Here is a 20,858-nt window from a genome sequence, read left to right as displayed (position 1 = left end):
GCACAGAGCATAACACAACATCACCACCAGTTATGCCACAGTGACTTGAGTGCAAAATTATTTGAGCGGTCATGTGACCACCATTCCAGGACCAGCTTGCCTCACCTGATTGTCTAGGTGTCACTGATTAAAGGAAGTGGATTCTGCATGTCTTTTCCCAGCAGCGTCAGAATTCAGAAGCTCCTGCAAAGTATTGATTTAGCATTACACAACAGTTAAATCGAAACCCGGTTCAATGTGTAGCTGGCCCTGGGCACTCATGCGATGTTTGAGGGGGTGATTATTTAGTTCGAGTGGCAAATTGGGACAGAGTAATCGATGGAAAGTTAATGAGTGCTACATTTAACAAGAAGAGTGTTGGTGAGTTGAGGAGCTAGAACTACCCTACTGCACTGCCTTTTTTCATCATCTCTTTTTACCTATTGAAATTTGGTTAACATTACTATAAACGAATAATTCCAATAACAAGATAAACATAACAGTGATATATCCACACTCTGTAAAAGCACACTATGCTTATCATACTTCAGAAATATTTTCTGCTTTACCTATCCTGACCCTGTTTTCTACTGTTCCTCATGTGGGGTCTGTTAGCCCCACTGATTGACTTTATACACAAACACACAGGGGTCACAGGTCAGCGAGTCCATTAAAAGTTTTGGGCAATGATGGCAAGAGCTGAGAGGTAGCTATGAGCCTTGGAAATATTATCACTTATGCTTTGCTCACACTTAATATTTATGGTACTTGTATGGACAAAACTACAAAGACTCAAGAAGAGATTAATCTGTTTTGAATTGCATTCATGCTTTAGGCAGTGGATAAACAAATCATTACCACGAAATCAGCCAGAAAATACTCGATTTTGGGTGATGATGTGGTGACCTAAATAAGGCATTGTATTCTTTGTGTTTTCATCACCTGAGTTAATGAGTGTCGAAAAATGGCGCACGTCATTGGCCTGGCTTCGAAGCAGTGCCCTCTCTCTTCTCAACATTATTATAATAAAGAAAAACTCACCATAAGAAAACTGGAAAATCATAAATGCCCGATTCTTTGTTTTATCTCCAAAGCTCCTTTTCTTTAGGACAAGAAGCAATAATGTAAATGGGTTATACCACATTCATTCACACAGTCAATACTAAGTGCCACTTTTATTTTTTATCTTTACACCAAAACACTGTTAACAAAAAAAAAAACACTGGTAATAATATTTAATGATTGGGGTTTTTACAATCAAAAGTGAAAAATTTCCAAAGTAATTCTTTCATAAATAACAAAAAAAAGCTACTTTAGCTGAGTGTGTATTGTCTCATATTAAAAATATTATGAGTATGTTACATTTCGAGATCATTTTGCCACATTGTAATAAACATTTGTTGTTATTTATGAATATTTAATGATAAAATCTTCATATAAACGTCTAGATTGATCTCGATAATCTGTGTTTCGGAGATTTACAGTTAATTACCAACACAACAATGAGCCAAGATTTGGACCTCTCTCCCTAAGATTATGCAAGTACACCCCCTATTGACCCAGAAGTGAAAAGGTTTGTTGTTAGGTTTGAGTGCCAAGTTTTTTAGTGCATTACGTTTCTGAGGGGCCTGATTGGTAAGATTCTCCTATCAGTCCTGTGGAGAGGTTAAGGTCTCGATCATACCAGCAAGGCTGACATTCAGGAGCCATGACAAAGAGATGTTCTGATCATTAGCTGCTTCTAATAATACCCCTCAACCCACAGCCCACCATAAAGACCATGTAAATCTTCACTGTGAGACTACTTGGTTGATCTGGAGTCAACACCTCCTGCTTGGGTCAGCAGCCTTTCCACTAAGCTGTTGGGAGGTGCGATGTCCAAAGGCTGTTTGCCCTCTAGGTTTCTGACGGAGCTATCGGCCCCGTGATGAAGCAGCAGAGACACCAACTGTGGGCTGGACAAACGAGCAGCGATGTGGAGGGGGGAGTCACCAGACACGCTGCTGTTTACATCAGCATCTCAAGGAAAGAGACCAATGAGGTATAGTGTCCTCACATTATGTAACTGGTGAAGAGCATCCCTGACAGTACAGTTTACATTTTCTTCCCGAGTAAAGAAGACAGAATGCAAGTCATCAGATTTTTTGCTTACATAACCGACTCTGAGGCCTTTTCTTTAGGGCATACATATTTCAAGCAGCTCCCACATGAGCTGTAGTACTCACAAAGACCTGAACTGACTTTGATTAGCAAAATGTGATATAAAAAAAAAAAATACTTTTTGTGCTTATACTTGACAAATATACTTTTATTTTGAGAGATAGGTTTGAGGAAGCTTTCTTACCAAGTTCAAGCAGTTTTCTCACAGTTTCCAAATGCTGATTGGAGCAGGCAACATGGAGAGGGGAACCTGACTGATGGATGTACTGATCCACATTTGCACCATACTGAACGAGTAGCTCGATGCACTCTGGGTGACCTCAACAGAGTTAACAGAATCATCACAGTGAGAAACGATCTGCTCTGATATGTGCTCGTGTTTGGTATCTCGGGGAAGAATGTGCAGTCGTTTTATTTTGTAGACAACACCAACACACCCTATTTTTATACATCAAACGTTTCACTGAGCTTCTCAGATGAGTTGAGCATCTTGTAGTGACTGACTAAGCTGGTTCAGCATAGATTATCTTGCATATATGCACTGGTATGTGACCTCTAACCTTTAGCTGCAGCTCTGTGGATTGGAGAGCTGGACTCACTAGTCCCCAAGGGAATTGCTCCATGTTGAAGGAGCAGCGATGCACAAGTCACTTGGCCGTGGGCACAAGCTTCTGATAGGGGAGTGTGTCCATCCACAGTTGAACTGTTTACCTGACAGATAGTAATAGTCAAATAGACACATCAGACAAAAGTAATTCTGTTTCCATAGCGAGCAGCCAATGTCAATTAGTGGTAATTATATATAGTATGGAACAAATGAGAAGCAGCAACCCAATGTTTTGGACTTCTAAAATCGACTGTTAAGCATGCATTGCATTATGTTGGTTTAAGAAGTTAGACTCTGTGGCTGCACATTCTTGTTTGTTAATGTATAATTGTGCATCCATGGATGTGCATACTTGTTAGTGTGTATCTGGCTAATCTGTTACCAACATGCACCATCCCAACTTTAAACTCAGCAATAATTAATGAGGTCGCTTCTTAAACTAGATTAGTGCAGGATTTAGAAATTTCTTTGAAGGGAAGACACAAAACATGCTGTCGTCATTTGGTATTGTCTTGAATTGTGTTACATTCACACACATAACAATTCTAAAAGCATAGCCAGACAACAAAGCGCTACTGACGTTTGCCCCATTTTCCATCAGAGTCTTGGCACAAGCCGCGTGGCCCTGTGTGCATGCTCCATGGATGGGAGAGACCTGGTCCAAAGTGCTCAGATTTACAGATGAACCCTGCGAACAACACATTAATACTCCCGCTGCACATGCTCCAAAATGAAATGTCCAAAATAAAATGACATATGAGGCCAGAGTGACCCAAAAGATTTGAGAATTTCAAGATGCTGGTTTATGCAGTGTTTCATATTTTTTTGTGAAGAAGTAGAATGTTTTCTAAACACATAAATCACATGATCTCTTTGTGCAATATTAACATCTTAACCTGACCCACATAATCCCATTAAACTTTACCTGAGCAATAAGTCTTTGCAGAGCGAGAACACGTCCATTAAAGGCTGCGTCATGAATCGGAGACCAGTCTGATTCAACGTCTACGTGTCAAAAACAAGGACACGGTAACATCATATTTTAACCTAACATACTTGTATATATATATATGTATATATATACACATTACAAAGACTGCTACTCACCACTCATCAAAGGATTTGAGAAAAAAGCACTTTCAGTTGGAACTGTAGTGTCTTGTGGACTCTCCTTGTGTCCAGCAGACATATTTTACTGCGTTGTCCCAAAGCTGTTTTGTGACCTGATCTGTTTCTTCTCATAAATTTTTGCAATAGAAGCAGATTTTCGTGCAACTGACAGAGCACAGTGGAGGTTGTAGGGGGGGCTTAGTGCTGTGTTGTCATTTCTTACTTTGCCTTGCAGGACGCAGGCTGTTGGACTCGAGTGTAGTGTTTTCGTCTCAGCCAATAAAGGTGTTGCAAGAGAGACGTCTGTTGAGCAGGTCTGTAGCTTGTGTGTAATTGGAGACTGTACGGCCACGCCCATCATCTCCAGCAGAGTTGGGCGGCGTTGATGGAGGACATTTTGCTTTGACTGAGTAGAATGAAGAGAAATTAATCAGTCTACGAGGTTAAAGTTAATCACAACTGGTAATGCATCATGCATGAAGCTTACACTTCACTTTAACTTCCATATTTAGCGATCATAAGCACTGTATTAAAACATTTAAAGCATGTTTTAACATACTATAATGTTGGCCTACAGTCTAATTTGTGTCTGGTCAATAAAGAGATAGTAAATAGCAATAGACAGTAGTAAAACACAGGTGTGATAGTGTCAAAAATGTCTGTATGAGCATAAATAGTTATTACAAATACACTTGAAAATGACCTTATAGCTATTTCTAACTACATGATAACACATTATTATAATGAGTTATACTTGTTACATCTTACAATGTATTGAGTTTGACATGTAGTGCTTTTATAAATGCTAAATAGAAAGACTTCAGAGTGTTTTATTTTTATTTGTGTGACATACTACACCTCTGATCCAGTACTCATTAACTGTTAGACCTAATAATGCCTGGTTGCCTAATAATCAGATGGACCCTCCTTTAATTAAAGGAGTCAAGAATCTTCTTTGTTTTAGTGCCTGTGAGTAAAACACTGAATCCATAGCAGCTCCATAAAAGAGCGTCATCTCAGTTCAGAGTTCAGTGAAGTTTCCTCATTACATTTGTGTCTGGGAGATAAATCCAGTTGGATACACCCCTGTGGTTATTAAGATTACCTTAGTCTAGTGATGGAGCTTTGTGTATATGACACGCTAATGTGAAAAGGTATTTGCTAAATCATTTTTACACTTGGTTATTCCCTAATGCACAGTACCAGCAATGTGTCTTGGGAGGACCAATAACTAACATTTTGCAGACCAGCAGAGGGCAGCAACAGGGAGCAGACCTTCAAACAGCAAGTCAATGGTCTAATTATATTCCCCTGGGAGTTGTTAATCTCTGGCAGCAGACTACAAGCTTGCCATCGTATTGACTTTGTGCCCTGTCAGAGAAGGTGCATATGGATTAGTATGCCATTGTACAAACTCAATGAATGCCCTCTGTGTAGTACTGAATAATGAAAAGCCCTTGAAGCTTTGGTTCTCCGAATAAATCTGCTTCAAATGTCCACCAGTTTTCTCAGATCTACGGCCAAGCGAGCAGATCCAGCAGCTGCCATAACCTCTCCTGTATCTGGCTGTGGTGAATGCCGGCAGCATACATATCAGAGGGGTTGAAGGCATTTGTTTTGATAAAAAAAATCTTCTTTTTATACAATTGTCCCTGACATATTTAGCATGTTTTCTGGATTAGGACTTAAAATCTTTCACGTCAGTTTGTAGACTTTTTATTTTTTATGCCAACTCCCAACACAGAGTGACCCACATCACCCACCAGACGGCTCAACCTAGTATCCCAGATTACACACACACACACACACACACACACACACAGTGAGGCTAATGTGGATCTGGCCTTTCACTGACCCACTTATGAACTAAGAAAGTGAATGATGTCAGTAATTATAGTCATAAGTTATCAAAGATCTGTCTGCTTTGACACTGAAAACTTTACCAGGCCAACTATGTATCATGAAATAGGACTCTGAACTTCACCTTTCAGTGCGAGTTTGCATGTTCTCCCTGCACCTGTGTGAGTTTCTGGTGCTCGGATCTTCACCCATATTTCCAAAGCATGCAGGTTGTGTTATTCTGGGATCAGTCCGTGTCAATGATTGTCAGTAAAATCAGTGTCAGCCTGTAGCTAATGGACTGGATGCATCCAACCCTTCAACCCTCTGCTGTTTCTAAACTTAACACTGTGTTTTGTGTTTTTATTACTGTAATGTATAAGTTATTCTGTTCCAAATGATATATTCCTATTACAGCCTACTCTATATTCTTCACAGGCCAAATCTATTTGAAAGTACAGTGAACTGCACATGAATCCACTCATACAACAGTCCTTTGTCGGTGTCTTGTATTGTGGCACAGCTCAGCTACAACTGCGGGGATTAAATAGAAGCACATGATGATTCAGCCCCGTGATTTCTCACTGAGTTGGGTCGTGGATTCATTTCCTCTTCTTCTCCTTTTCCTCGCGTCTCTCTCTTTTAGCCCACTTCTCTCTTTCTCTCCAGTCCGTGATGGCATCCCCGCGGCTGGAGACTTTCTGCTGCCCGAACCGAGACGCAGCGACGGACTTCGTGGTCTCCTTCCAGCCCGTCCTGTTCGGGGCTTTGAGTCTGGGAAGCGCAGCTCTGAGCCTCGTCTTCGCTGTTCTACAGATTCTGCCAAAGCGCAAAGGTTACAGGAGACTTGGACAGTACTCTCTGCCGAGGCCTGCGTCCTCCTCACGGATTTTGTTCATCATCAGTATATGTGACATACTGGGATGCGCAGGTAAAGAAAAACAACAACAAGCTGCTGGTGTTTTCTTATCATAGCTGAGAGAAAGGAGAGAAAAGCGTGCGCTGGATTTCACAGTGTGGTTTTGGCGCAATTACGCACTCAAATATTTAGCTTTTAACCCTTTTGTTGCTCTACATTCGCCTGTCTGGGATACTTCACCCAAACAGAGCAAGCTCCATGTTATTTATATCCCCACAAAACATATATCATACATAAAACCTCCATTATTATTGGCTTTTGACATTTTTGAGGAATTTTTCATTGATACAAGTTGTAAAAAATGTTACAGAAGTGCAAATGTCTGCTCAGATGTTGATACAGTGGAAAAACAAAGAGATGTGTTGTTCTGAGGTCTCATCTGTGTCATTACCTAACAAAAGACTGAATCATGGAGCTCTCATGTGAGTGACTATAGGAGTCACATCACACCTTCTCTGCACTAAAGCAGCTTCTTAAACAGATGCTACACAGTTGGTTTTCCACAGCTGTGGTACATCAGAACCATGTGAACCGTCCCGCACATCTCGCCTGCACCTGCTCTAAGGAAAGATGGATGGATTGATGCTTTTTCGGTGTGAGATTCATTCACCATCACACACCAACAGCTCGAGTCACACCCTTGATACAATTTGAAACACAACACACTGCAGCAAAAATCTGCAGCCTTTTTTTCCTTATGCCTCTTCACAGCCAGGAGTTTCATGTTGGAAATGGAAACACCCTTGTAAAACACACCTGGAGGCGTAGTTCCATGAAGCAAAGCAGCTATTAAAAAGACTCCATGACTGACTAATTAATGAATTAATGTGAAATAAAATAGATTGATGTTTTAAATGTTCATTAAAACCAGACTAATTTCACATCCCCTACTTAGGCTTTGTGTTTACATGTATTCCTTTTACACGTGTTTGCTGCCAGAACAGGAATGATCCCATTTGCTCATCAGTCACAGTCACAGACCATGTGCTGTTTCCCTCTTGCAGGTATTATTGTAAGGTCATCGGTGTGGCTGGGGCTGCCAAACATCATCGACCACATCTCAGTGGCCAACAGCACTGATGCCTTGCCAGAGGTCTTCTGCGTGGGCAGTGCCGTACGTATGATGCCCCTTTGACAAAGCTTCACCGTGTTAAACAATCAAATGGTTCATTTGAGGATTTATGTGGGCCGGAAAAATGCATAAAATATTTTTGTTGAGTACAGCTTTATGCCTGACAAATGACATTTAACTGACAATGAATTGAAAAATACTGGATATGGATACTTAATGTGTGCTCACAAAGCCCGTGCACAGCCAGCCTTTAAAATATTTGTCACAATCTGCCTTTTGTATTCGTAAAACGCCACAAATTAACCTAACAAACCTCACTCATTTGTTATCATAGGAAGTTATTGTAATGATGGCGTGTAGAGGATGTCAATTGTATCCAGTTTGTGTGTTCCAGATGTGGATCCAGTTGTTTTTCAGCACTTCTTTTTGGTGGACCTTTTGTTATGCCGTTGACGTCTTCCTCGTGGTGAAAACATCTGCAGGAATCAGGTGCTCTTCCATTTACCACACTTCATTATCACCTGAATCGCAGTTTGAGTTTCACACTGGGCTGAAAAGGCGTCATTCACATCCAGCGAAATGTGTAAAACCTCCTTTTCTTATGTTTCCACACTGTCTACTAAAGACGTAATGCTCCTCTGTCCTCCGGCCTAGCCTAGAATTGTCATCGAGAAAACATTCAGTGAAGCTGCACAGGTTGATTTCGCAAAGGTTTTTGTGTTGCAAAAGGCCGACAGTAGTTTTCTTTCGCCCGCCCATGCGGCACATTTGTCTTCTGAGCTTCAGCATGGTTGTGAGCTCAGTCTCATGACTTGTTTCTTTCTCCATCAGCACCATTATCCTTTACCACATGATTACATGGGGTCTGGCTGTGCTGCTGTGTGTTGAAGGAGTGGCTATGCTCTACTATCCATCCATTTCTGAGTAAGACTCTTTTATTTCTCCCTTTAGATACACTAACATGCACCTCATCAGGAGATCAACAGGTTATCAGCCTTCTTTCAATGAAAACTTTGTGATCTTAGTCATTGACATAAGTAAAACAAATTCTCAGGGACTTCATCTCATTTTTTTCACATTGTAGTGTATTTTGCATTGTAACATTTCATTTTGTTGCATTTTTTTCCAGTTGTGAACAAGGCCTGCAGCACGCTATCCCTCACTATGTCACCACATATGCACCAATGCTGCTTGTCTTTGTAGCCAACCCCATCTTCTTTAGCCGAACCGTATCAGCAGGTCAGTTCTCAAATCTCACAGTCAAATATACATATATCTATTTATATATATTTACAGAAATAACCACATCTCTCTTCTCTCTAATGTAGTGACATCTTTGTTAAAGCGACGACAAGGAATCTACACTGAAAATGAGAGACAACTGGCCAATGAGATAAAAATGCGCTTCTTTAAAATAATGCTGGTGTTTTTTATTTGGTATGTTACATTTTTTTTTATCAAAGGCATAATTTCAAAGGAATAGTTTTAAAGGTCTACACTGAATAACCTGATGCAAACTCATTCTTCATAAAGGTTAACTGTTTTTTCTGTAAAAAGCCCAACAAAGGCTCAGTTTATGGTGGAAACTGCTGTTGAATGTGTGTGATCTTCGAGCCCTCAGGCAACATTGCACGAGAAACCGTCATGCTACCGTTACAGCCATGCAGGCTCAGGAGTATTTTGGAAAACAGTCGCTACATCTAGAAATGCAGCCTGACACTCTCTTATGCATGGTGGAAGACATACAGAAACACTGCTTTTCAGAGTTTTCTGGGCACGAGCTCATGTCAGATGCACAGAAAGACAGTGGAAATGTGTTTATAAGGTTAGACGAGACCACGTTTCAGCTTGTTTTCAGGAAGAGTGGACACCTGGTTCTCTGTGTCAGAGACCAAAAGGTGTATATTGAGATTTTAGAGAGCAACACCCTTTCCAGGACGTGTGTGGATACTTGAGCTTTAAAATTTCAGGCTTTATTCTAGACGTAATACACTTTGTAAACTCAGAGTGCGCGTGCTTCTCTAGGCTTAATTGAACAAAAGTTTTGTTTTAATGTAAGTATGTCTCAAATTAAGTAATCAAATTAAGTTAAAAAAAAATTTAATTTACAGTTTGTTAAACAATCAGTACTGTTGTAAAAGTGTAATTTGGAGGAAAGGGTCCTAAAGATGCAATAAATATATAAGTATGCATATATTAATCGTGATTAGAGACCTAACAAATGAACCAGTGTTAATTCAGCATAATTAGAGCTGCGTATCAGCTGCACAGTCATATGATGACATTTAGTTTTTTGGGTCAAATGTAGTCTCGTTTGAATTCCTACCCTGCTCACTAGACATATCTTTTTTTGCCCTGATGTTGCTGTAGCTGGGTTCCTAACATCATCAATGAGAGTCTCCTGTTCTACCTGGAGATGCAGACAGACATCAACAACAATAAATTCAGAGATATCCGAAACGCGGCCCTCATCACATGGTTCATCATGGTTCGTCACAAATATCAACACATTGAATATTACATTGAATTATTTATGTAACACCCTAAATTCTTTTGTACCTCTACTCTTCCAGGGTATCCTCAACCCCATGCAGGCCTTCCTCAACACTCTGGCCTTTCATGGCTGGACGGGCTTTGATGTCGACCTCAGCTTGCAGCGGAGGAGGGAGCTGGCTTGGGACTCGGTTTCTACTTCAGTGCCTAACTCCGCCACCCATAACCCCATAGTGGGCACCACACTGCTCCACCAGAGTCACATCCAGGAAGCCAAGAAGAACATGATGGGCAACGGTCAGCACCACTCTGACGCCATCAGTGTCCTCTCAGAAGGTAATTGGGCTTTCAATGGCAATAACAACTCACCTGTATATCAGGGCTGGTGAAGCCCGCACACGACTCTTCTGAATCATATGTAACTGGTACGTGGTGTTTTCCTGGTGCTGTGGCTGAACTGCCCCTTCTTAAAGTATGCGTTTTCTTTTGGATGAGGCCACTATGGCATGATACCATCCACTCAATATTGTGCTACCACATGTGTCTGATTTGTTTTTGTTAGTAGGGAAAGTGTTTTACTGAGGTTTTTGATTGATTAAATGCGTTTCAGTGGTGCAGATTTTGATCCACTGATCAGGTCAAAGCTAAAACTCTCTGAAATAGTGAATTGTTATTTTAAACCAGTGTTGCAGCTGACTGAATGGTACAGCTGCATGAGCTTGTACTGAACAGGAAGCTGCACAAATTTTGTAAATAACGAACTGGTGCCATCACAGCACATGGATTTATGTTGACTCTGTAAAATCATAATGAGCGCTAGTTCACACCTGCTGTTAAAGCTGTCACATAAAGTGTTAAGTGTCATTACAGGGTTCACAAAAGGCGATAAGCAGAAAGCAATGGAGAATGTAGAAATACATATGGACGAGGCAAAATGCACCCAGCATCCAGTTTATTAGGCACACCCAGCAACAGTATAAAAATGTAAATAAATGAAATATGAAATAATTATTTCAACTTCTAGTTCATTTTGGAAGTTGTTATATTCTTACACTGCAAACATGCTGATTATAATCTTTAAGGTATGGTTGAATTTTAGCTCGGTGTACCTTGGCTGGCTGGTGCGTGCATGTCGACCGCTGATGTGCATTTAAAGAATCAAAGTAATATTTTACTCTCACTCTAAAAATCAGAGTAATGACAGGCATTTTTCACAGGAGACATTTTGACAACAATGTGAAATTATTATTAAAACAGATGCTTTTTCCTACTGTGACAAGTCTAAACATCTGTTGTGAAAAAAAGTTCTGTTAAAATCAATTAAATGTATTTTGGGATGATTTTGTACAGATTTTCTCTATTTTTGTAGTTGTTTGTATTCTCCATGTAATCATGTGTAAGGACTATGCGGTGCTTTGTGTCACCATTCAGTGTCTCTGAAATGGGACACTGTCTTGATATAGAAATAAAGTTATTCTTTTAAAGGAAATATGTTTTTCACTCGTTTATACAGCCCTCAGCTTGTTTTTCATCAGATGAAACTATAGATCAATTGTAAATGCAATACAGTAAAAACCTCTCATTAAAGGCTCCATTTGCAAACTAAATATTAAAATTCCCAAAATACATTTGTAAATGAATACTGTTATAATTATAAAGACATTTGTGATGGAGGCGTATGCGAATACCTGATGAGCAGTTTGATGAGCTGTTTGCCGAGGGGTGTACCAGTAATCTACTCCTATCTTGTCTTGCTAGGTTCAGAGTCTAGTACAGTTGAAATCCACATTTCCAGTGAGCTACGAGACTATGACGATGTAGACGCTGATGGGGAATCGTTGGAGAACTCTGTGAGGCACTAGCTGGGGTCGTCAACAACTCGCCCCCCCCCCTACTTTTGATGTGTAACCATGTTCTTTTAGTTGCTTTTGTTTTAGATAGTCTCCTCTTAGATTCTGTTGTCCTGCAGAGACCTTATCAAAAATTAACTAGTCACCACTTTGCATTAGCTGGTACAAGAGGATAAGTGTGATTCTTGATCCCAAGCCTTTTCTTTTTCTTGAAGATTTTAAAAATATGTCTACACTACAGTTTAATGTTATATGACACTCATCTAACTGTGCAGCTGAAGAGTCCCAAAGTTACATGTTGACCTTTAAAATTGCTAAGGTGCTACAGGAAATATTTTTTTCCCTGTAAATTCTCTGAATTGCATGCATAGCTGCCTTATGCACCCTTGCTGTTAAGCTCCCAAGACACAAAAGAATGTAATAATTAGTGTTTTTGTTTTTTTTTTAAGTTTCCCACTGTCTTTTGCCCTCATCTGTTTTATACTATATTGAATATCAAAAAGATTTCTTAAGCTTTTCTTTGTCACACTTTGTCCTTTTAGTGGTTGCACAGTACTGCACAGGAACCTTTTAATGTCAAACTAAATGCTGAAAGGAAAGTCAATGGAAGACAGACTCTGTGGTTTCTGATATCAAAATAGAGTGATTTATTTGAGACACTGAATGACTTCAACATTTTGTCTTGGAAATAGGTGACCACACCCTGAATCAGGGTGTAGGTGAGACAGTAGCTGTCACAGCACTTATTACTTATTCCACACTGTGCTCCTCAATATGCCAAGAATGGCCACCGATCTATAGCCCAATTCTCAGTCTGACACAGACAATAATGGCTCTCAGCAAATGAAAAAGTTAGAAAACAATGAACCTCCCATTAACATCCAACTGTGACTTTGACAAGAGAAGACAAACATAAATTGGCCCTTTTAATTTCAGCAAAATCACAATATCAGCTGAATCCACCCTTACAAAAAGTGCACTTCATATTGCTCTGACTGAAGTTGTCTAAAAGGGAAAGGGACCAGAAAAAGACAAAGTGATGGTATGTTATGTTAGTTTGCAGGCTCTGACGTTAGATCCCATCAAGCGGAATGAAGCAGACTTACTGCACAGCGGTGAAGCTAGGACACGGGCATTTGAAGTGTGACCAAATCTGATCAGAGGGCAGCATTCAGTGGGTCTGAACAATACAAATGACTGCTGCTTTTTTACTTTTAAGCAACAGCAGGAATTATGCGTGACCTTCTCCTGGTTAAAATGTGCTCTGAATAATCAGTAGACCGATTGTGAGGGAAGTGCCAAAGAGAAAGCATGGTAATGCAAGTGAAGCTGTAGTAGCTGACCTCGCTCAGGTCTGTACTTTTAAAGGTATGGTCATAAAAGAAGACCATGATTGTTCTCTTCCACACTGTTGATCAAATACTTCCCTAATAATGTCCCTAGGTAAAAAGGTGCACATTTCTTACATGGATTTCAGGAATAAAAGATGCTCAGCATATGTATTGACATTATTTGTGACTGGAGAAAAAAAAATAACGATCCACTGGAAATTAACGACCGAGTTGAGAAAGACTATTAAAAAAAAAAAAAAAAAAAAAAAATGAAACATGCATTTAAAAAGGAGGTCTTGTCAGGCGTTAAAAGCAAAGATGTGACAGCTCTAGCCATTAATGAGCCCCTACAGGATGGCAATACTGTATATAAACATATACACAGTATATAAGTCTGTGTATTAATCTAATTTACATAACTTTACATTCTTTAAATTTACATCCAAAAGGGAGAAAATTCTTTTTGTAAACCACTTTCTCCCTCCTCAAAAAAAAAAAAAAAAAAAGAATCTTGAGTGAATGGAGCAGGTCATTTTAGGAAGTTAGGACTTGGCAGGTTTTCCTTCTGTTGACCTTTTGTTAAATGTGAGCTAAAAACGACCCCATAGCGGCACATTCAGTTTTGACTTTCAAAAGTCCATCTGCAGAAAATAGACAAAAAAGCAAGAAGTACTCTTGAAACAAACTAGTCTCCACTGAGGAGAAGTTAAGCACCCTGTCAACAGACAATACCAGTGCTTCAGTGTTGATGTTACTTTCATCACATCCCCAGTTGGTTCATTTGGACATGAAGTAACATTTGCGCAGAGGAATTCTAAAAACACAACCTCTCTTTCATAATTAGTTGCCTTTTACAGCCAAACATCTGTTTCGTTAACACTTTTCTTCTTATATAAAACTCATTTTTGTGTTTCCACACTTACAACCCGGTAACAGCTGGACCAGTGGCCCGGAGGGATTTCAGCACTTCCTCATTAGAGGCCTTTTAAAACAAGGATGCACCCTGGGAGTTGGATTCCAGTCTTGGGGATCTCGTCACCATCTTCCATTATGTCTCAAATAGGCATATCTTAAACACTGTAAGGTGCACTGAAGTTAGCTGGTCAGAAGGTGCTGCAGTAATCTGCTTTTACTCCTGTGCACGTTTTGTTTCAGTCCACCCCAACAGCTCAACTCAGCAGTGAGATTTTGTTTGCTGATGTCAGAAGAAGGCAATTTGCTGCATGTTCCAGGATTCATCGAAGTCTCAGGTCGGCTATTTTCGGAGATCAAGAACACATACCTAAAAGATAAAGAGTTAGGTAGCATTAATAGGACAGTTCAAAGAAGCATGGGTACTAGTTATGATTTCAGTTAACTACAGAAGATATTTAAAAAACTGCACGTATTTATATTATAGTTGAAAATTACAGTCATCACAATAGCTGTTACTCACTGAGCCATCTGATGCACTGGCACCAACTTTGTCCCCGGTGCTGTTCCAGCACACCTCAAAAATACCACCAGTACCCCTGTAGCTGTGCACCAAAGCTCCAGTCTGAAACAGAACAAACTAATGAATGACCAATTCTAGTCAAATAGAATTAGCATTTTTAAACATTGATTTTCGTCTGTCAGTAACTGTATACATGACACTTACAGTGGTGTTCCAGATGTGGACACACTTATCGAAGGAGCCGCTGGCCAGGTGCATGCCATCAGGGCTGAAAGCCACACTGTAGACGGGTTCCTGGTGCTTGGTAAGAGTGTGAATACAAACTCCTCGCTCGACATCCCACAGTCGGACTGTCGAGTCAAAAGAGGCACTGTGCGTGTGGGGGAAGAGTGAACAAAAATCAGAACAGGATCAACTGCTTTTGTAAAATTAAATAAATAAATGACAAGTCATTAAAAGTCCAAAAACTAGTAGTTTGCATAGTGTCTAAAAGATACTTCCACATTGCCACAGATTTACTATGCAGTGATTGACCCCCCAAAACAAAGAGATACAAAGGAAGCTATACAAGTTCAGAACCTACATATCATCAACATCATCAACAGCTCTTCACTGAGGTATGAAGCTGTTGGTTAATCTGCTACGGGCGACCTCGATGACTAATAAAAGTGAACTATTATCAGTTTGTAACGTGAACATACTGTTCAAAGGTGACAGAACATTAGATTACAAAGCTCCTTATTAATAGTAGGTAATAGTAGGTTTATTTCCAGTCAGTGTGAATTTCAGGACTGTGTGCTGGGTGGTTGGTAAGGAATGTAAATGCCTGTGGGATTTGAACTAGAATATTTTCACATGCATGCACATCTGGGTCGGTGTGCAAGACTATGGGCCACTGACAATTATGAGCAGTTGGGTTTTGCTTCGTGTTCTGAATGTCATTATATGACAGGTGTACCCTTCCTAAAAACACAGACACATGCAAACCTCATATACACAAGCTCTGCATGCTACTGGATGTTAGCTTCGTTTGAGCATTTTCCCACCTGGCGAGCATGATGTTGGAGTTGGGGTTGTTTGTGCCGGGGCCGGTGGGGCTCCATTTGATGGTGTAGATCTCTTTACTGTGAGCCTGAAGGTCATGAACACAGGACTCCTGCTTCATACTCCAAATCTGTGTGAAGGAAACAGGAGTAACAGAATATGACTCAACAGAAATCAACACAGGGGATCGTTCTCTTTGATCTGCGAGGCTGAGGGCTAGTCTTACTTTTAACGTCATGTCATCGGAGCAGGACGCAAGCAGCATACCTGATGGATCCCACTTAATAGCATTAACTTCATTCTGCAAAACAAACCATGGTAGCATGAATATCCCCAGAGTGCACCGATTGGTCAGATATAACATCACAAGAGCAATATCGGAAAAGGTTTTTACCGTGTGACCCTGGAACGTCTTAAGAGGCCGATCGCAGCCAAGTCGACATACGTGGATGCACATGTCTGTACTACAGGAGGCAAAAGTGGTGTTGTTCTGCCAGTCGACATCAAGAGCTGGGGCTGTGGAATATTAATTAATTAATGCAAGAGTCCTCAGTCATTAGAACAACTGAGATTTGGAAGTCCACAATACAGTCCCTGTATTGCAGGAAACATTTTGTCTAGTGAACTCACTTTACCTGAGTGAAAGGGGAACTGCTGCCTGGCTTCTCCTGTGTGTGCGTCCCAAATGATTGTCGTCTGGAAAAATGAAATTGAGCATTTCAGAATGCATAATTATAAACAATGTGGCACATTAAAGGTTCTTTAAATGCACCTTAAAGGGCTGTCAGGGTTTGAAATCAACAACTCCATCCCACAAAACAGGAAGGCCGGGTAGAAGCAAATACTGCTACAGCTAGTGCTTTAGTAACTGTCCTTGGTGTGCCTTTCCCCTTGTAATTCAATTTCTGCCTGTTCAATTTCTGTGGCTATCAATATGCAGTTCTATTTTGTTTAAGGAATCATCCACAGAATAAACAAAGCCACTTTTAATCACAGTGACAAAAAAAACTAATGTAAAAGCAATGTGAACTTTTCACATACGGTGCCTTTGACAAGTATTATTCTTATTATTAACAACACTTTATCTAGGTCATTTTAATCTGGCCGTTTCTACACTGATCAGCAGAGACACTCTCTCATGTTAAATATATATTATAAGTCAGATCTCTACAAAGTAATCTAAAGTAATTGAAAATGTGTTTCAAATAAACGCAGCATAGTGTAAATACAGTACACATGTATTACTGGTGACAGTATGCTGGCCAAAAAACTGCACCATGAAGACGAAAAGAACACTCCAAGCTACTCTGTGAAAAGGTAACGGAATGGACTCAAGAACATGTCTTGTACACTTGACTATGTGCATCAGCACAAACACACCATCCCCACTGTGAAGCCTAGTGGTGGTGGCAGCATCAAGCTTAGAGGATGCTTCTCTGCAGGAGGTCGTGGATGGCTTGTGTATCTATAGGGTTAAATGATTGCAGCCATTTATATTGAAATCCTGGAAGAATACCTGATGCAGTCTGAAAGAGAACTGTGGTGATTTGTATTGCAGCAGGAACGTGACCCCAAGCATACAGCCAAAGCTACACACAAATGGTTTAAAAACAATGTTGTTACTGTTCTGGAGGGGCCAAGTCAAAGCCCAGACCACAATCCAATTGGGAATTTGTGGCTGAACTTGAAACGGGTTGTTTCCTTACAATTCCCATGCAATATGACAGAGCCTGAGCAGTTAAAAAAAAAAAAAAGAAAAAAGAATGGGGAAAGCTGCACTGGCTACATGTGCAAAGCTGATTGAAACCTATCCACACTCATGTGCCCAAACAAGCATCAATTAAATACTGACTTGAAAAGGGGAGAATATTTTTGCAATTAATTCCAGTATATATTCTAAATTCATATAGAATACTTGGTTGCAAAAGATGCAAAAAACAAAAAAGATGCATATCCACAAACAGGATGTGTATGTTCAAGTGGGAAAAAAGGAGAAAGCTTCCAATATTTTTTATACACTGTCATAAACAATGTTGTATTCAATTAGAATTGGTTATTACGCTGCCATTAGCAACTGAAATACTAAATTAAATATAATTACATAAAGATATATACATATTAAATATTACAGGGTTCTAAGTTTATGTATCTGTTGTGTTTATACTTTACAGAACATTTATTGATAGCAGTGCAGTTTCATATAGATACCAAAGAAGTTATGTGCTACAGATTAACACTTCAAATATTTATTCCATGCCTGAGGACTGGTGAAAAACACATTAGGATATTATTATTGGAAGACACAAATCCATGCTTGGGGAGCTTTATGAAATACCTTATCTACGCCAGCACTGAGAATAGAGTTCCCCTTCTTGTTCCACTTGAGTGCAAATATGGGCCCTTTGTGCTGCCCCAAGGTGCTTGCCAGATTTCCTAATGGATAAAAGTCATATCCATTTCTATTAGAAAAGATCTTTTTCACAATTGTCACAGTAACAATGACTTAAAACTAATGACCACTAACCAACATTATGATGAAATGATGGGGGACATACCATCCTTTGTCCATATTCTTGCAAATCCATCATATGAGCCTGTTGCCAGAAGAGTCCCGTCGCTCTGTTGGATGGAAAGATAACAAAGGTGTTACTTAACTATCCTCAAGTGCACATGGTGCAAGCAGAAGAACAGAGTTGCATGAGGAGGACGGGGACCTACATTCCAGTCAAGCGAGGTGACGTCTTTGTTGCTGGGGACATCCTGGCCACCTTCTCGGATACAGTGGCGCAGCACCAGCTGGGTGGAGTTGGAGTTATTATTCTCGTTCAGGTTCCAGATCCTGGCGGTTGAGTCTCCCGAGCTGAACACAGAATACCAACACAGCACGAGGGGTGTCAAAAGGTTGTTGGAATATAAGCTGTCAATGATAATTCTTCTAAAGCCATTCATCTTACAGAAGAACAGCCAAAGCATGCATACGATACAGTATGAATCATCCAGCGTGACTCACCCAGAGGCCAGGAGATCACTGACGGGGTTCCAGGCACAGATGAACACTTCAGACTCGTGGCCTCTTAATACTGTGGCTTTACTGGCCGGTATCTCAACATCTACATCCATCTCCATGGGCTCACTGTGGTTATCTGATAATAAGCACACACGCATACATTTACTTCACTACATATACTGTATGCATATGCCAAGACAAGCCAATCAGTAAATGCCAGTGGTACTTTTTTTAACCTCAGTCTAAAAAAAGACCCTCTTGGAGTACATATAATAATTGCAGTATAATAAGAACCCAGTCACACTAATTAATGCAGCCTTTTAAACAGGGAGAAGCTTGGTGAGCTTTCATTTCATCTCTACCTTGTAAAATCCTCTCAGTATCCTCAGAGCGTGAAGCCTTACACACACCCAACTGTTTCCATTACCATCCACTCCTTCTTATTCATTTCCTTGGGGGATACACTGACACAAACATCCACTCCTTTTCCTCTTGACAAGAGCTCCACCTGATCTATGCCTTTTTGATTTCACTCCCAGAAGAAGCTAAATGCTGCTAATGATATCACATTCTGTGAAAACTACACAGCTGCTGTTGTTTCTGTGTTAATGTGACAATATTGTAAATATAAAAACTGATCATTTTACTAGGTTCAAGAGCATTTTTAAGTGGGAAGGCACCAAAGGAGAATACACCATTTTTCATGATTGCACATGATCTGTTTTAAAAGATTACTCACATCCAGATGCCCTTTACATTGTTAAACCAACACTGCACCACACACCTGAGAGAAGACTACTGATGGAGGAACACTGCTGAGTTCAATATTTCTGACCCTGAGGTTTATTTGCTCACATCACAAATACTAAATATTATTACATAAAAGGACAACGTGTGTTTTCAAGGCAAGTAATGTCGTGAGATGAACAGTTAGGCTACCCCAATAAATGCAATTCAAATATTCTGATGAAAAACTCATTAGCAGTACCAGAGGACGTCTCGCCTTAGAGCAGCAATACGTCCAGAAATACAGAGTAGACCCCAAACACAGTCCAAAAGGAGCAGCTCCAGCTTGCCATGTCTTTGTATTCAACTTACTCATGTTGTGGGTGCCATTCTCCTCCCCATTGACAGTGGCTTCTCCGTTCTTTGGTGCATTAGGCTGGTGTCCAGAGGTTGAGGCTGCCATGGCACTGGCAGCCTGCTGCTGGGCTAACTTGTCACGGAAGGCCTGCTGTCGCGTCTGGACCACATCTGGCATCACTGCATCAATGAGTGATAGCGACTCGATCGGCCGACCATCGAAGACTGTACCATCCTGTCAGGACAACGGCAAGTAAAAAAAAAAAAAACACATATCAGGAATGTGATTTTTAATTAGTGGCTTGTCTAGCACCATGTTTTTTTGATAAAGACTAATTAAAAAGGTGAAGACTGCTTCCTGATTAGCATTCCTGTACAATCATTCATCAGCTGCTTCCAGTATACAGATAAGTGAAAATGTGACAACAACAGTTAACCCTGGATGTTATCACAGAGACCTTTTTATCATTAACGAGTATAAAACATCTGTAGGGGTCAGAAACAGCAGGTCCACACTCTCACCTCATTGATGCTAATTTCTGCTTCCACATACTGAAGCCCTTTCTGCAGGATGGAGATAAGAGCTGCAGGGGGCACTAGTGTTCCATTTATGTTAGACTGGCTGATGTGGCTCTCAATGCCAAAGGTGAATGCTGAGTGGGAGAAACCTGAAAACAAAACACCATTCATATTCATTAATGGGACAGTGCCAAGCACAAGATGTGCACCAACACAACACAAATATTCAAAGGAAGGTCTTGTTTGATCCAAACAAAGCTAACAGTGGTTGAATACAAAACTGAAAGGCATAACAAGCATGACATTTGAGAGTATAATCAGGCATGCCAATGTCAATGTTGACCTCTCAGAGCTGCTGGTAGCTTGTATTCTGCCAGATGGCGTTGGAAGCAGTCTCAAACAGTCTCAAT

General features: G+C 40.3%; 3 protein-coding genes across 4 annotated transcripts in view; 1 reads left to right on the top strand and 2 right to left on the bottom strand.

The window, feature by feature from the left end:
• Positions 1-1,138: 1,138 nt before the first annotated feature.
• Positions 1,139-6,370, bottom strand: LOC113172889 (ankyrin repeat and SOCS box protein 9). Its single transcript, XM_026375948.1, has 7 exons — positions 6,281-6,370; positions 3,854-4,262; positions 3,672-3,751; positions 3,327-3,434; positions 2,700-2,850; positions 2,324-2,458; positions 1,139-1,998 (listed from the first exon to the last, which is right to left on the bottom strand). Exons 2-7 carry the CDS (start codon positions 3,933-3,935, stop codon positions 1,781-1,783), a joined length of 774 nt encoding a protein of 257 aa, XP_026231733.1. The 5' UTR covers positions 3,936-4,262; positions 6,281-6,370; the 3' UTR covers positions 1,139-1,780.
• gpr143 (G protein-coupled receptor 143) lies at positions 6,346-13,630 on the top strand. The gene is made up of 9 exons (XM_026375947.1): positions 6,346-6,626; positions 7,619-7,728; positions 8,081-8,175; positions 8,518-8,610; positions 8,816-8,925; positions 9,015-9,123; positions 10,057-10,174; positions 10,260-10,515; positions 11,938-13,630. Exons 1-9 carry the CDS (start codon positions 6,371-6,373, stop codon positions 12,039-12,041), a joined length of 1,251 nt encoding a protein of 416 aa, XP_026231732.1. The 5' UTR covers positions 6,346-6,370; the 3' UTR covers positions 12,042-13,630.
• Positions 12,653-20,858, bottom strand: part of tbl1x (transducin beta like 1 X-linked) — a 21,847-nt gene continuing 13,641 nt past the window's right edge. For both annotated transcript variants that reach the window (XM_026375946.1, XM_026375945.1), the window contains 13 exons: positions 20,452-20,597; positions 19,945-20,164; positions 18,850-18,982; positions 18,558-18,699; positions 18,395-18,458; positions 18,175-18,272; positions 16,475-16,535; positions 16,234-16,355; positions 16,066-16,140; positions 15,842-15,969; positions 15,000-15,165; positions 14,796-14,897; positions 12,653-14,642 (listed from right to left, as the gene is read on the bottom strand). In XM_026375946.1, the coding sequence (XP_026231731.1) occupies positions 14,616-14,642; positions 14,796-14,897; positions 15,000-15,165; positions 15,842-15,969; positions 16,066-16,140; positions 16,234-16,355; positions 16,475-16,535; positions 18,175-18,272; positions 18,395-18,458; positions 18,558-18,699; positions 18,850-18,982; positions 19,945-20,164; positions 20,452-20,597 (1,484 nt within the window). In that variant the 3' untranslated portion in view covers positions 12,653-14,615. The remainder of the gene's footprint in view (positions 14,643-14,795; positions 14,898-14,999; positions 15,166-15,841; positions 15,970-16,065; positions 16,141-16,233; positions 16,356-16,474; positions 16,536-18,174; positions 18,273-18,394; positions 18,459-18,557; positions 18,700-18,849; positions 18,983-19,944; positions 20,165-20,451; positions 20,598-20,858) is intronic.

This window comes from Anabas testudineus, chromosome 21 (assembly GCF_900324465.2).
Source record: "Anabas testudineus chromosome 21, fAnaTes1.2, whole genome shotgun sequence".
In the NCBI taxonomy this organism is placed as follows: domain Eukaryota; kingdom Metazoa; phylum Chordata; class Actinopteri; order Anabantiformes; family Anabantidae; genus Anabas; species Anabas testudineus.
This window is presented reverse-complemented; position numbering and strand designations above follow the sequence as displayed.